Below are 13544 nucleotides of genomic sequence, written 5' to 3'. Positions count from 1 at the left end.
AGTCTTTACACTTGTGCTTTGTTTTTAATTTACAAATCTTATTATATTATCTCAAGTATTTTAATTTTCGCAGCCATAACGGATGAAATTGGTACTCTTTCTATATCGAGTTCAAGTAATGTTTGAAAGAAATTTTACCACGAGGTAAGAATAATTTAATATTTCATTTGATTTGTATTATTTTATTGGAGTTTTTTGTAATTATGTTCTGTTTTTTTTTAGGACATGGTTGCATTGAGATGAAGATGTGAAGATCAAAATATGAAATTTCTGTTAGATTGAAGTTTTTGCTGGACTGCTACTTGAATCACTGCTTTTTATTTTGTTGATTTCAGTTTATGTATGGAATAATGAAGCACTGTTTGATGTATGGAATAATGAACCATTGTTGTTTTCAATTTATGTTTGGCATCTAGGATGATGTTGAAGTTTGTATTGAAGTTTGATGATGTTGAAGTTTGTTGTGTGGAAGTTTTATATGTACTAGACTACTAGTGTTTGTGGCTGTTGTTTGATTTATGCACCAGATTTGAAATCTATTGATTATAGCTAAGCAGTACTCAGATTATTTTGTGGAAGCAGATTGTTGGACTTGTGAATTTCGGGCAATTCGGGCTAACCCTAGTTTGGCTTGGAAAGCTTGGTCCGGGCTTGGGCAGCAATGCTCGGGTTGATGGTTGGGCTTGGGCGGGCTTGGGCACTGCCAAATACAATTCGGGCTGGGCTTGGGCAAACCCCCAACCCGACCAAACCCGCCCGAGTTACACCCCTAATCAGGAGCACTATTGGAAACTTCATGGTCGTCCTCCGTTAGGGGGTAGAGGCTGTCACACTATTGGTAGAGGTGGATCGTTGATTCTGGTGCTTCTGATTATATGACTAGTTTGTCTAATTTGTTCTCTTCTTATATTGTTCAGGATAATAAGTTAAAATAGCTGATTGTTCTCTTTCATCTGTGTCTGGCAAAGGTTCAGTGTCTATTACTCCTTTAATGCCACTTTCTTATGTATTGCATGTTCCTAACCTGTCTAATAGTCTCCGTTCTATTAGTAATCTTACCAAACAACTTAACTATTGCGTGACCTTTTTTCCCACACATTGTGTTTTTCAGGATCGTGTCACAAGGAAGACGATTGGCAGTGGTAAGAAAAGAGACGATCTTTACTTTCTGGACTCTCAAGGGTTACCTGATGGTCCAGTTCAGCAAGCTCATCAATCTATGACATGTGCAACTTCAAAGGAGCAGTTGTGGCTTCTACATCGACAATTAGACCATCCTTCATTTCTTTTGTTACAAAAAAAAATTTCCTTCTTTGTTTTCTCAATTAGATATTTCTAAATTGGTTTGTGAACCTTGTGAACTTGCTAAGCACAATCATGAGTCTTTTCCTATCAGTAATAATAGTACCTCTCCTGTCACTATATTTCATACTGATGTTTAGGGTCCTAGTCAAGTTGTTCATTTGTCTGGTTTCAAATGATTTGTTACTTTCATTGATGGTTTTTCTCGTGTTATTTGGGTTTATTTGATGGAGGACAAGAGTAAAGTGTTTTCTTGTTTTCAACTGTCGCACAACATGATACTCACCCAATTCAATACCCCTATTCATATTGTTCGCTCTAACAATGGGGGTGTGTATTTTAATGGGGGCATTTGTTCCTATTTTCGTCACCATAGTATTATCTATCAAACCTCTTGCAGTGACACCCCCCAAAAGAATGGTGTCACTAAACGGAGGAATCGTCACCTCCTTGAAGTTGCTAGGGTCTTGAGTTTTTCTATGAGTTTTCCCAAGGTCTATTGAGTTGATGTTGTCCTCACCGGTGCTTATCTTCTTAACTGCATGCCTTCTAGAGAGTCCTAGGTTTCCAGTCCTCCATTGAAACTTTTATCCACCTCCTCTGCCTCCACCTAGTTTTCAGTTCCTTTTCGTGTTTTTGGTTGTATATGCTACGTTCATATTCCACAATGTCTACATGGTAAGCTTGATCCTAGGGCAACCAAATGCAACTTTGTTGGTTATTCTCCTACTCAAAAAGATTACAAGTGTTATCATCCTCTGTTAGGTAGACGGTTTGTATCCATGGATGTGACCTTCTTTGAAGCTATGTCTTATTACCTGCCGAAGCCTTCTCTTTAGGGGGCACAGTTGAGTGAAGATCCATCTTCTCCTGTGCTACCTATTGTGTCATGAAAATGCTCATGACCATGAAATATGTCCTAGGGAGTTGAAAGTATACTCTAGACGACAGAAGGATAAGACTGTCTCTCTTCCATCTACTTGGCAATCTGATTCCACTGACTCAAGTAGTCTTGTTTGTGTACCTAGTTTTGAACTCTTTGATCATGGACTTATTCCTTATGTTGAATCCGATCTTAATGTTCCTATTGCTCTTCGTAAAGGTGTGAGATCATGTACTCAATATCCTACCTCTAACTTTGTTTACTTGCATCATCTTTCACCATCTTATCATGCTTTTGCATCCCAACTTTCTTTTGTGTTTGTTCCTCTGAATGTCCAAGAAGCACTTAATGATCCTAAGTGGAGAAATGCATGAAGAGATGAATGCTCTAAAGAAATAATACTTGGGAGCTGGTTGAATTACCTGACAGGAAGAAGTTAGTTGGAAGTAAGTGGGCTTCACTATGAAACATAAGGCGAATGATTTAGTTGAGAAATAGAAAGCAAGACTAGTAGCCAAAGGATTTACTCAAACATATGGAATTGATTATCAAGAGACAAATAGCAAAGATGAATTCCATCAGAGTCATTGTTTCATTGGCAGCCAACAGCTTGATGTAAAAAATACCTTTCTTCATGGTGACTGGGAAAAGGAGGTGTGTATGGATATCCCTCATGGATTTCCACTTCCTAATAATAGTGAAAAGGTTTGCCGGTCTAAATAAGTCACTGGTTTGAAGCAATCACTGAGAGCTTGGTTTAAGAGATTTATCAAAGCTATGCTCAAATTTGGGTATTATCAATGTTAAGTTGATCACACTTGTTTGTCAAACATTCCTCACATAAGAAGACAACTGCACTAATGGTGTGTGTTGATGATATTGTATTTGTTATTTTCAGAGAATACCAAGATTAGGGAATGATTAGGCTATCATCCCCTATTTATATTAATGAAGTTAATAATTACAGGGGAACCCTAAGACACAAAATAATTACAAAATAATAACCCAAAAACATAATATATTATTCTAACACTCTCCCTCAAACTGGTGCGAAGATATCTCCCATGCCCAACTTGCCTAAGATGTCATGAAATGGCTTACTCCCAACTCCCTTGGTGAGAATGCCAGCAAGTTGTTCACCAGACTGCACAAAGGGAGTACATATTGTGCCACTAATGAGTTTCTCCTTAATGAAGTGGCGATCAATCTCAACATACTTTGTCCTGTCATGTAGAACCAGATTGTGAGCGATGTTGATAGCGGCCTTATTATCATAGTATAACTGCATGGAGTCCGTCTGATCAATATCCAAATCAGTCAACAATAACTTGATCCATAAGAGCTCACACACCCCTTGTGTCATAGCTCTAAACTCAGCTTCTGCACTTGACCTAGCAACCACATTCTATTTCGTACTCCTCCAACTAACTAGGTTGCCTCCAACAAAGGTGCAATACCCTGAAGGCGATCTCCTATCAGTCACTGATCCAGCCCAGTCAGCATCTGTATAGGCTTCCACACGAAGATGATCATACTTTGAAAAATAAAGACCCTTACCAGGAGCAGACTACCTCAAATTCTCATGACAGTCTCGAAGTGAATCTGATGAGGATCATGCATAAACTGGCTAACCACACTGACAGCAACAGCAATATCAGGACGGAAATGAGATAGGTAAATGAGCTTACCCACTAATTGCTGATAGCTCTCCCTGTCAACAGCTGCTCCTTCATCATCCCTCAGTTTCTGATTAGGTTCTAGTGGAGTGTCATAAGCCTTGCAGCCAAGCATCCCAGTTTCCTTTAACAGATCAAGCACATACTTCCTCTGTGAGATAAATATCCCATCCTCGGAGCAAGCAACTTCAATTCCCAAAAAATACTTCAAGCTCCCCAAGTCTTTGATTTTCAAACTCATTGGCTAAATATTTCTTTAACAGAAGAATTTCCTCACTATCATCGCCCGTAAGAACTATGTCATCTACATAAATAATGAGTTTTGTAGTCTTACCAAGTGAGGAATGTTTCACAAACAATGTGTGATTTGCCTGACTCTGTTTGAAGCCATATTTAAGCATAGCCTGAGTGAATCTCTCAAACCAAGCCCTTGAAGACTGTTTGAGATCATATAATGACTTCCGAAGCCTACATACTTTGCCTTCTGTCTGATGATCCTCAAAACCAAGAGGAATGTCCATATATACCTCCTCTTCGAGGTCACTATGGAGAAAGGTATTCTTTACATCAAACTAATAAAGTGGCCAACCAAACTGATGAAGTGGACAATTTAGATTAGCTGCTAGAGAGAGAAGAACTCTGACTGAATTCATCTTAGCCATGGGTGCAAAGGTCTCCTGATAGTCAACGCCATATATCTGAGTGAACCCTTTTGCCACAAGTCTAGCCTTGTAATGCTCAATAGAACCATCCGCTCTGTGTTTCACAGTATACACCCATTTGCATCCCACAAGTCGTTTGCTCTTAGGTAACTCAATCAATTTCCAAGTGCCATTCTTCCTATGGGCTTTCATTTCCTCAATCATAGCAAGTTTCTACTCAGAGGTAGCAAGAGCATCCTGAAAATGGTTAGGAATGCTAACAGAGGAAATATTTGACACAAATGCTCTATATAAGGACGACAAATGAGAGTAGGACACAAAATTGGAGATAGAGTGTTGAGTACAAGTTCTCACACCCTTTCTCTTGGCAATAGGATCATCAAGATCAATGGACTCCAGAGATTTAAAGTTACCTAGACTCTCATCAGAAGTAGGAGATGGCAGTGGATGAGCAAAAGTGGTCTCTTGTATCCAGTTAACTTTTTGTCTGTCTTTGTCCCTAACATACACTTGCTCTTCCCTATCCTTCGTGATATTGGGTTCTGTAGTCCCAGTAGGAGGTGGTGGTGCAAGAACAGCAGATTCCGCAATAGGAATCACAGGTATCACTTCACACCAAGGCTCCCTCTGAAGGGAGGACTGTGACACCAGAGAGGATAAGGAATAGGACTGGGACTGGGACTCAAAGAAAGTAACATCTATGGACACAAACCACTTACAAGAATGAGGGTGGTAACACTTATACCCTTTTTGAGTAGGAGAGTAACCAAGGAAAACACATTTGAGGGAACGAGGGTCCAATTTACCATGAGTAGGAGAGTGAGTATGGACAAAACAGACACAACCAAATATTTTGAGAAGAATAGAAAACAAGGACTGGGAACCTAGGAGAACTTGAAGAGGAGCTAGTTTTTGCAAGACCTGGGTAGGAAGACGATTAATAAGATGGGCAGCGGTGAGAACGACGTCACCCCAGTGAAACCGAGGCACACTCATAGAAAAACACATGCACCGAGCCATGTCAAGAAAATGGCGATTCTTGCGTTCCGCCACCCCATTTTGTTGAGGCGTATTGGTGCAAGAGGTCTGATGGATAATGCCATGAGTATAAAAATATTGCCCTAACCCAGAATCTATGTATTCAACCCCATTATCAGAACGGAATATTTTGATAGTGGCTCCAAATTGAGTACAAATCATCTTATGAAAATTGCGAAACACAGAGAAAACATCATTCTTGTCTTTATGAGATACACCCAAGTAGTACGAGAAAAATCATCAATAAATGTAACAAACCAGAGATGATATTTCACAGACACAACACGAAATGGACCCCAAACATCAAAATGTATTAATGAGAAAGAATCTAAGCTTTTATTAAAACTGGAAGCAAAAGAAGCTCTGTGTTGTTTTCCAAGCTGACAAGACTCACAAAGAAATTCAGACACATTATTGTTTGAAAAAACAAATGGAAAGAAATGCTTAAGTAAATAAAAAAAAGGATGCCTAAGACGCCGATGCCACAACCATATATCATCGGTGGTAGTAGGACCCGTGGTGAAAAAATGAGCAAGCTTGTCCCGTTGATCCAGGAAGTAGAGACCATTTTCTGCACTACCACTGCCAATTGTCCTCCTCGTGACAAGGTCCTGAAAAAGACAATGATCAGGAAAAGATGTCGCACTACAATTCAAATCCTTTGTAATACGACTCAAGGATAGCAGGTTAACAGAAAAATTGGGAACATGAAGAACAGAAAAGAGAGGTAAAGTAGGAGTGACATGGACTAAACTTTTCCCAGAAACAGTACCATCTGCAATCTTGACTTTGTCCTGACCTAAAGAGGGCTTATAGGCAGAGAAAAGGTCACAGGAGCCAGACATATGATCTAAGGCACCAGAATCAAAAATCCAAGGCAAAAACTTATGAGACAAGAAAACACAAGGAGAAGAGGCTAAGTTACTTAAGCGGGCAAACGACTAGGACGATGTACTAAGAACAGTAGAAGACCGGCGGTCTAGCAAGTGACGCAGAACATCCTCAAGCTCATGAGTAGTCATGTCAGAGAGACCATCAGAAGCCTGGCCAACAGAAGCAGAAGTAGAATCAAGTGTATCAACGACACTAGACTGATGAGCCCGTGGATAGGAGCCACGTCCTTTAGACTGGCTTGACCAACCTCCTCTAGAACCAGACCAATCACCTCAACCCTAGGATGGAGTCCCATGAAGCTTCCAACATGTCTCACAAGTATGTCGTGGCTTCTTACAGTAATCACAGAATACACAGTCCTTGGCGGCAGACGGAGAGATAGGAGTCAGGCTGAGGCCATCTCTAGAGGTAGACAGTAATGCTGAGCGGTCAGTAGAGACAAGGGACATCATAGCAAACTGGCGACTCTTCTCATTCTGTACATAGGCAAATGTGTAGAAATTTAATGTATAAAGAGAAATGCTTGTATTATTGATTGATATATTGAATGTTACAATGATTCCTATATATAGAAGAGTAGGTGGTAGTAGGTGGTAGATGGAGTAGGTAAAGTGGAGGTGGTAGGTGGAGTAGGTGAAGTGGAGGTGGTAGTGGTGTAGTGGGTTAGGTTTAGTGGAGTGAAGTAGGTGATAGGTTTTAACAGCCCCCCGCAAACTCAAGGGGGATAGGAACTAACCAACTTGAGTTTGGAGAGAGTAACAAAACAAGAAAATACATAAAAAATAAAAGAGGATAGGAGACACTGTATGGTCGTGTCAGACCGTTGTAGAAGACTGTATGGTTATGGCAGACCGATGTAGAAGACACTGGCTTGTGTCGGACCGATGTAGAAGACAGTTTATGGGGTCATGTCAGACCGTTGTAGAAGACAGTTTACGGAGTCTTGCTGGACCCTTGTAGAAACTAACCGGAATCAATGTCGGGACAGTTGACGGAGTCTTGTCGGACCCATAAAGGAGCTAACCGGAATCAATGTCGGGACAGTTTACAGAGTCTTGTCGGACCCATGAAGGAGCTAACCGGAATCAATGTCGGGACAGTTTACAGAGTCTTGTCGGACCCTTAAAAAGTCGCACCCTCAAAAGGTGTGCCCAATCTTTCAAAAGGCGTGCCATCAAAAGGCGTGCCCAATCCATAAAAAGGCGTGCCATCAAAAGGCGAGCCCAAGTCATAAAAAGATGTGCCGGACATAATGGCGAGGCGCGTCACCACATTGGCTTGCGCGCCCGGTTTGTCGTCTGGCGTCAAGGGGCGCATGATGCGCGTGTCAGCCTCGGCTATTTAACCAAGACGGAGGCTGAGGCTGAGGCTGAGGCTGAAACAAAAAAACCTGCTAAAATCCTCTGAAAAACTCTTCGTTTGCTGAGAGAGATACTCTGTAACACTCTGTAACCAATCCTTCTCTGAAAGTACCAGTCGGAAATCGCTGCTTCGCTGAAACACTCAGCAACCCAAAAAACATGGCCTCTTCTTCCCGTTCAGCTACCCAGAACATGGCCTCTTCTTCCCGTGGTCTGCTCACTCTCTTTCCCGACCTCAACGAGTCAACAGGAGAGATAACTGGTGCGGTGGCCCGTGAACCTCAACCAAACACCTCTGGTTTTGCTCCGTTGAACTTTCCGATGCGGTCGGTGGAGCAAAAAATGGCAGTACAAACAGATATAGAAGCCAATCAGTATACATTGAAGTCATGTGTGGAGACCATGACTGCGGTCACAAACTTATCGCACCGGCTTCAGAGTAGGACAAATGAGGTGCAGCTGTTAAACGCCCAACTGGCTCTGCTCCAGCGCATGTATAAGGATGCGCGAGCAGAGATAAGTGTGCTAAAGGCGGAAAATAAGGAGCTGAAGCTGAAGGCCACCGTTATGTTCCGATTTGGAGGGCCGCCATATGCTGCAGTGGAGGAGCAGGGAGGAGTGATCATGCCCAGTGGAGTGGGAAACACGGAGGCAACACCGGCAAGGGCCGCCCAGGACGGAGGCAAGAAGAAAAGACCGGCGGCAGAGTAGAGAAGAAAAAAACCCGCCTGTGGATGTGGTTGTTTGGGTTTTGTTTGTTTTTTTTTTTTTTTTTTTTTTTTTTTTGTTGTTGTTTTGTGGTGTAAAATGGTGATCGGGGTTGATCCCGAGATGAATAAAATATGGTTTGGTGTGCAAAGCTATATGGTATGAATGGAATTTGAAAAAGATTAAAAATAATGTGAAAGAAAAATAAAGAAAGAAATAATAAAAATATATTTGAAATCAAAATGAAAGAGGGGGGAAATAAGGAAAGTGGTTTGGAGAAAATAAATAAAAATAATGGATTTTGAAATCAAACGGAGGAAAGAGAGGGGACAAGCCCATGTGAGGGAAAGAGGGGTTTAAAGAAAGTGAGGGAGTGGGTTGATTAAAAAAAAGGATTGTGGGTTTGAAAGTTGAAAGATGAGAGAGAGAGAGTGGGGTACATGATGAAGAGAGAGGGATGTCGTGCATGTGTGTGTATGTGGCAGTGTGAATGAGAAAAAGAGAGAGAGAGAGAGCTGTGTTGGGTGACATTACTGCAATTGCTTGGGCTACAGCATTGATCTCTGAGCTGTCCCATTTCAAGAAGGATAAGAATGTTGAGAAGCCTAACAAGGCTGAAAGTACAATCACCTGCAGCTTATGGATGACTTCCTGATTCAGATTTCCACTCTAAAGAACAGCCTGAGTTGGATTCGTTGGCAAAGCAGGTGCCTTCTAATCTGGAATTGTCTGTAATGGATCCACAATCTGATGCTGATTCACTATCCTTGACAAAGCTTCGATCAAGAATCTCTACATTGTTTGAGTGTATGTCTAAGGAGCCTAACATGGAAAAGATTTTGGATGACACCAGACTTGTTGTGCAGGAAACACATGATAGTCTGCATCAGCACTCCATGGGTTGTGTTTTGGAGGAAAGTCACAGTTCTGATGCCACATGTGATAGACAGGCTTGTCCTAAGGGGTCTGAAGAACCGGCAGCGAAGGAAATCTCTATGTCCAAAGATTGTAAGCCAGATGGAGCAACAGTACATACCATTAGCGAAGATTCCCCACTGGGCTCCAGTGAGAGTTCCGATCATGACAATACGGATGGGTAAAGAGATTTTGGGTTTGCGTCGGCGAGGTGGTGAAGAAGAGTGAAGGTATGTGTAGAAAATGCTAGTGGACTAGGTTGAGGTCCGGCGGGCGGCCAAAGCGAAGTTGCCGCCCGCCGGTGAAGCAAAAATACTAGGTTCTAAACCTGCTCTGATACCATGTAGAAATTTAATGTATAAAGAGAAATGCTTGTATTATTGATTGATATATTGAATGTTACAATGATTCCTATATATAGAAGAGTAGGTGGTAGTAGGTGGTAGATGGAGTAGGTAAAGTGGAGGTGGTAGGTGGAGTAGGTGAAGTGGAGGTGGTAGTGGTGTAGTGGGTTAGGTTTAGTGGAGTGAAGGAAGAGTATCCATTCTCAGAACTTGACTCCGAACCGGATCATAATCCACATTGAGACCGGCCAGAAACTTGAAGACCCTTTCCTGTGCAATGAACTTTCGGTACCCGACCAGCAGTGCAAATAGGTTTATAGTCTTGCAGGTGATCAAGGAGTTTCTAGCCATTGGTGAGGAAGGTGAAGTACTAAAGAACCGTCTGCTCCCCCTGAACAAAGCTCACAATAGAGCGGCGCAACTCAAATGCCTGTGAGAAATTCCCTTTGTAGGAATAGGTGGTAGCCACAACATCCCAAACATCTTGGGCAGTCTCTATAGATAAGTAGCCCTCGCCAATGTCTGGTATCGAATGAATAAGCCAACCCATAATCAAAGAGTTGGTAATCTCCCATTGGTCACAACCCGGGTCAACTGTGCTAGGTGCCTGTATCTTGCCATCCAAATACCTCATCTTCCCTCTACTCTTCAAAAACATAGTCAAACTCTGCGACCACGCGAGATAGTTCTGACCATTAAATAGAGAGGTAGTGATTTTAAGATTAGGGTTGCGGTTCTCAGTCATAGTAGTAGGTATAGGGAAACTCTCACTCCTAGGTGTCGAAGAAGTAGTGGATACACCGGTGGAATATGCCATAGATACCATACTACCAAACCCTCAACAAAGCTAGTGCCAATCACAAACTCGGAAGGCAGAGGAATATAAACACAATGACCACTAAGAAAATTAAAGACTTAAAAAACTCATCAACTTTTTCTTCTTCTCTCTTTTTATTTTTTTTATTTTTTTATTATTTGTGTGTGTGTGTGTGTGTGTGTTTTTAAATTAAATTAAAGGGAAAAATAAGGTGAGGTGAATATAGACCACAAACAGAGCTTCCAAGTCACAAAGAGAACTCATCGATGCATCATCACGAAGACGCGACAAGAACAGACGACAAACAATCAGAGACAGATGCACCCAATCGAGGCTACGACGACAGCAAAGGCAGACGCACCTAGTCAGGGCTGCCTATGGCTCTTCCAGCCCAATCAGCTATTGCCGTCAGGCCTCCTAGCCTTAGCTTCGTCAGCGACACACCCAGTCAAGGCTGCCTAGGGCTCTCCTAGCCTTGTCAACCACTGCCGTCAGGCCTCCTGACCTGAGCTCTGTCGGCAAGTGAAGATAGTCCTAAGGGTGTGACGATGGAAGACAACTGTGTGGTGGCTCCGGTGGGTACTGCATGGATAGAGAAATTTAGGTTTTAGGGTTAGGCTCCATGTTAATTTTAGAGAATACCAAGATTAGGGAATGATTAGGCTATCATCCCCTATTTATATTAATGGAGTTAATAATTACAAGGGAGCCATAAGGCATAAAATAATTACAAAATAATAACCCACAAACATAATATATTATTCTAACAGTATTGACTAGGAATGATATAGTTGAGATGGAGAAATTGAAGAATTCCTTGGCTAAGGAGTTTGAGATAAATGACTTGGGGGAATTAAAAAACTTCTTGGGTATTGAGGTTGCTTAATCTAGACATGGTATTTTCATCTCCCAACGTAAGTATCTACTTTATCTTCTTAAGGAGACCACGATGTTAGGATGTAAACCTATAGACACTCCTATTGAACAAAATCATAGACTGGGGATAGTAAAAGTGATATTTCTATTGATAGGGGTCGTTACCAAAAACTTGTTGGTAGACTTATTTACCTTTCACTCACTCATTCCAACTTAGCATATAAGTCAGAGTGGTTAGTCAGTTTATGCATTCACCTCGTGAAGTTCATATGGAGTCTCTATATAGAATTTTGCGGTACTTGAAGTTAGTTCCTAGTAGGGGCATATTGTTTTCAAAACATGATGGTTTGCAAATAGAAGCTTATAATGATGCAGATCGGGTAGGATCCATCACTGATAAGGGATCCACTTCAAGGTATTGCACCTTTGTAGACAGTAATCTCGTGACGGAGCGTACCAAGAAGAATTTGTGGTTGCCAGATTGAGTGCAGAGGCAGAATTTAGAGCAATGGCTCATGGAATATGTGAATTGCTCTGGTTGAAGTCAATTTTGAAAGAGTTCGGTTTTAATCAGAAAATCCCTATGAAACTGAAATTAATATTGCACACAATCCAGTCCAACATAATAGAACAAAACATGTGGAGGCTGATAGACACTTCACCAAAGAGAAATTGAATGAGGGTTTAATTTGTACAGTATTTATGAAGACAAGAGATCAATTTGCAGATATTTTGACCAAGGGAGTTTTACTCGGTCCTTGACAAGTTGGGCATTCGCAATATCTTTGTCCCAACTTGAGGGGGAGTGTTGGCTATGTGTTAGTAAGGAGTATTGTAATTTTCCTTACAAGTATAAATAATAAAGAATGGGGAAGAGAACCCTAATGTTCTCATTCTCTCTCTTCCTCTACGGTTGTTTCTCACCTCTCTTCTCTCCTCTCTTCTCTTTCTCTCTTCATTCTTCTATTGTTTTATTCAATTCTTCACTAATGTCAAAATTTGGCCAAAGATCAACATAATCATGCTTACCAGCTGTCATGACAGCAGCAGAGGAGCCCCTTTTCTCTCCTTCTTGATCATCCCTTGCATTTTTTGAAGAGGATGATAAAGGCTTGCGGCTAACATCTTTAGTCAGCTGAGAACCAGAAGCTGCATCGGTTCCTCCTTCACGTTTCTGCCGGGCCTGCTCAGCCATTAGTTGCCATTTTGACAGCATATCATCTCCTCCAACGGCAGCTCGGGCAGCAACATTTGCAGCTGTTGTCCGCATTTTGTCATCCTCCTCTTTGTTTGCCTGTATACGTATTTAAAAAAAATAATAATAAATAAATCTTTGTTTTCTTTTAGTGGCAAATGGTTTGCAATCAATCATACTTGATACCTTAAGTGATTTCACACGACCATCATCCTTCTCCTTATCGCCATCAACTCCAGCATTACCTTCTGGCTGCAATCACAAACAAAAATATAGAGAACTTAAAGCATATACACCTAAAGAGGCAAATGCATAAATTAAATTTAACAAATGAGAGAAACTCACATCATTGAGCTTTTGGAGTTTTTCTGCTTCAGCCTGCTTTTTCTCCCATTCTTCCCTGGCTTTTCGGTTCATTGCCAAGATTTGTTGCTGAACATCTGAAGTGATAAGAGTTCGGTGCCCTGGCTTCTCAATATTGACCCGCTGCAGAATTTATTTCAGACCATCAAAATAATGAGTCCTTTCAACTTTCTTCTTTACAATTTTTAAAAAAGAACAAAGGACAAAAAAGGAGAAAAACTGACCTGTTTTGACAATCTGATCAGATTCCTTATCAGTCCACGCATTCTTTCCTCCACACACTGGCCATTCAGTTGCATAAGAAAGGTGAAAAGATTAACAAGCAAGAAGCAGTAGTGTCAAAAATCTCACCAATGACAAGCATCGCTCCACATCATTGCTCATACTCTTTAGACCACACTTTGACACTGTCACAAATACACACCATCCCAACATGTCAAGCTATGTACTTTTAAAATTGCTTTTGCCTCCAGAAACTAAATCATAAATTCACATGATATGAATACTCTC

The 13544-nt window shown here is 41.3% G+C and overlaps 1 protein-coding gene across 4 annotated transcripts in view; it reads right to left on the bottom strand.

Annotated features, from left to right (window-relative positions):
• The window catches only part of LOC145788649 (transcription initiation factor TFIID subunit 4b-like), a 52963-nt gene that overhangs the window by 20349 nt on the left and 19070 nt on the right, over window positions 1–13544 (bottom strand). For 3 of the 4 annotated variants that reach the window (XR_014332438.1, XM_082873965.1, XM_082873966.1), the window contains exons 9-13: window positions 13386–13441; window positions 13259–13315; window positions 13017–13157; window positions 12858–12923; window positions 12506–12770 (exon numbers count right to left, since the gene is read on the bottom strand). Coding sequence is in view for 3 of the 4 variants with exons in the window: in XM_082873965.1 (XP_082730091.1) it covers window positions 12506–12770; window positions 12858–12923; window positions 13017–13157; window positions 13259–13315; window positions 13386–13441 (585 nt within the window). In the remaining variant the exon portion in view is untranslated. Of the gene's footprint in view, window positions 1–5874; window positions 6173–12505; window positions 12771–12857; window positions 12924–13016; window positions 13158–13258; window positions 13316–13385; window positions 13442–13544 lie in introns of those variants that run through there. The other variant, XM_082873967.1, reaches the window with a different exon arrangement.

Source organism: Camellia sinensis, chromosome 6, assembly GCF_055761805.1.
Source record: "Camellia sinensis isolate YWXY chromosome 6, ASM5576180v1, whole genome shotgun sequence".
Taxonomy (NCBI): Eukaryota; Viridiplantae; Streptophyta; class Magnoliopsida; order Ericales; family Theaceae; genus Camellia; species Camellia sinensis.
The sequence above is the reverse complement of the archived record's forward strand: the minus strand, read 5'-3'. Positions and strand labels throughout refer to the sequence as shown.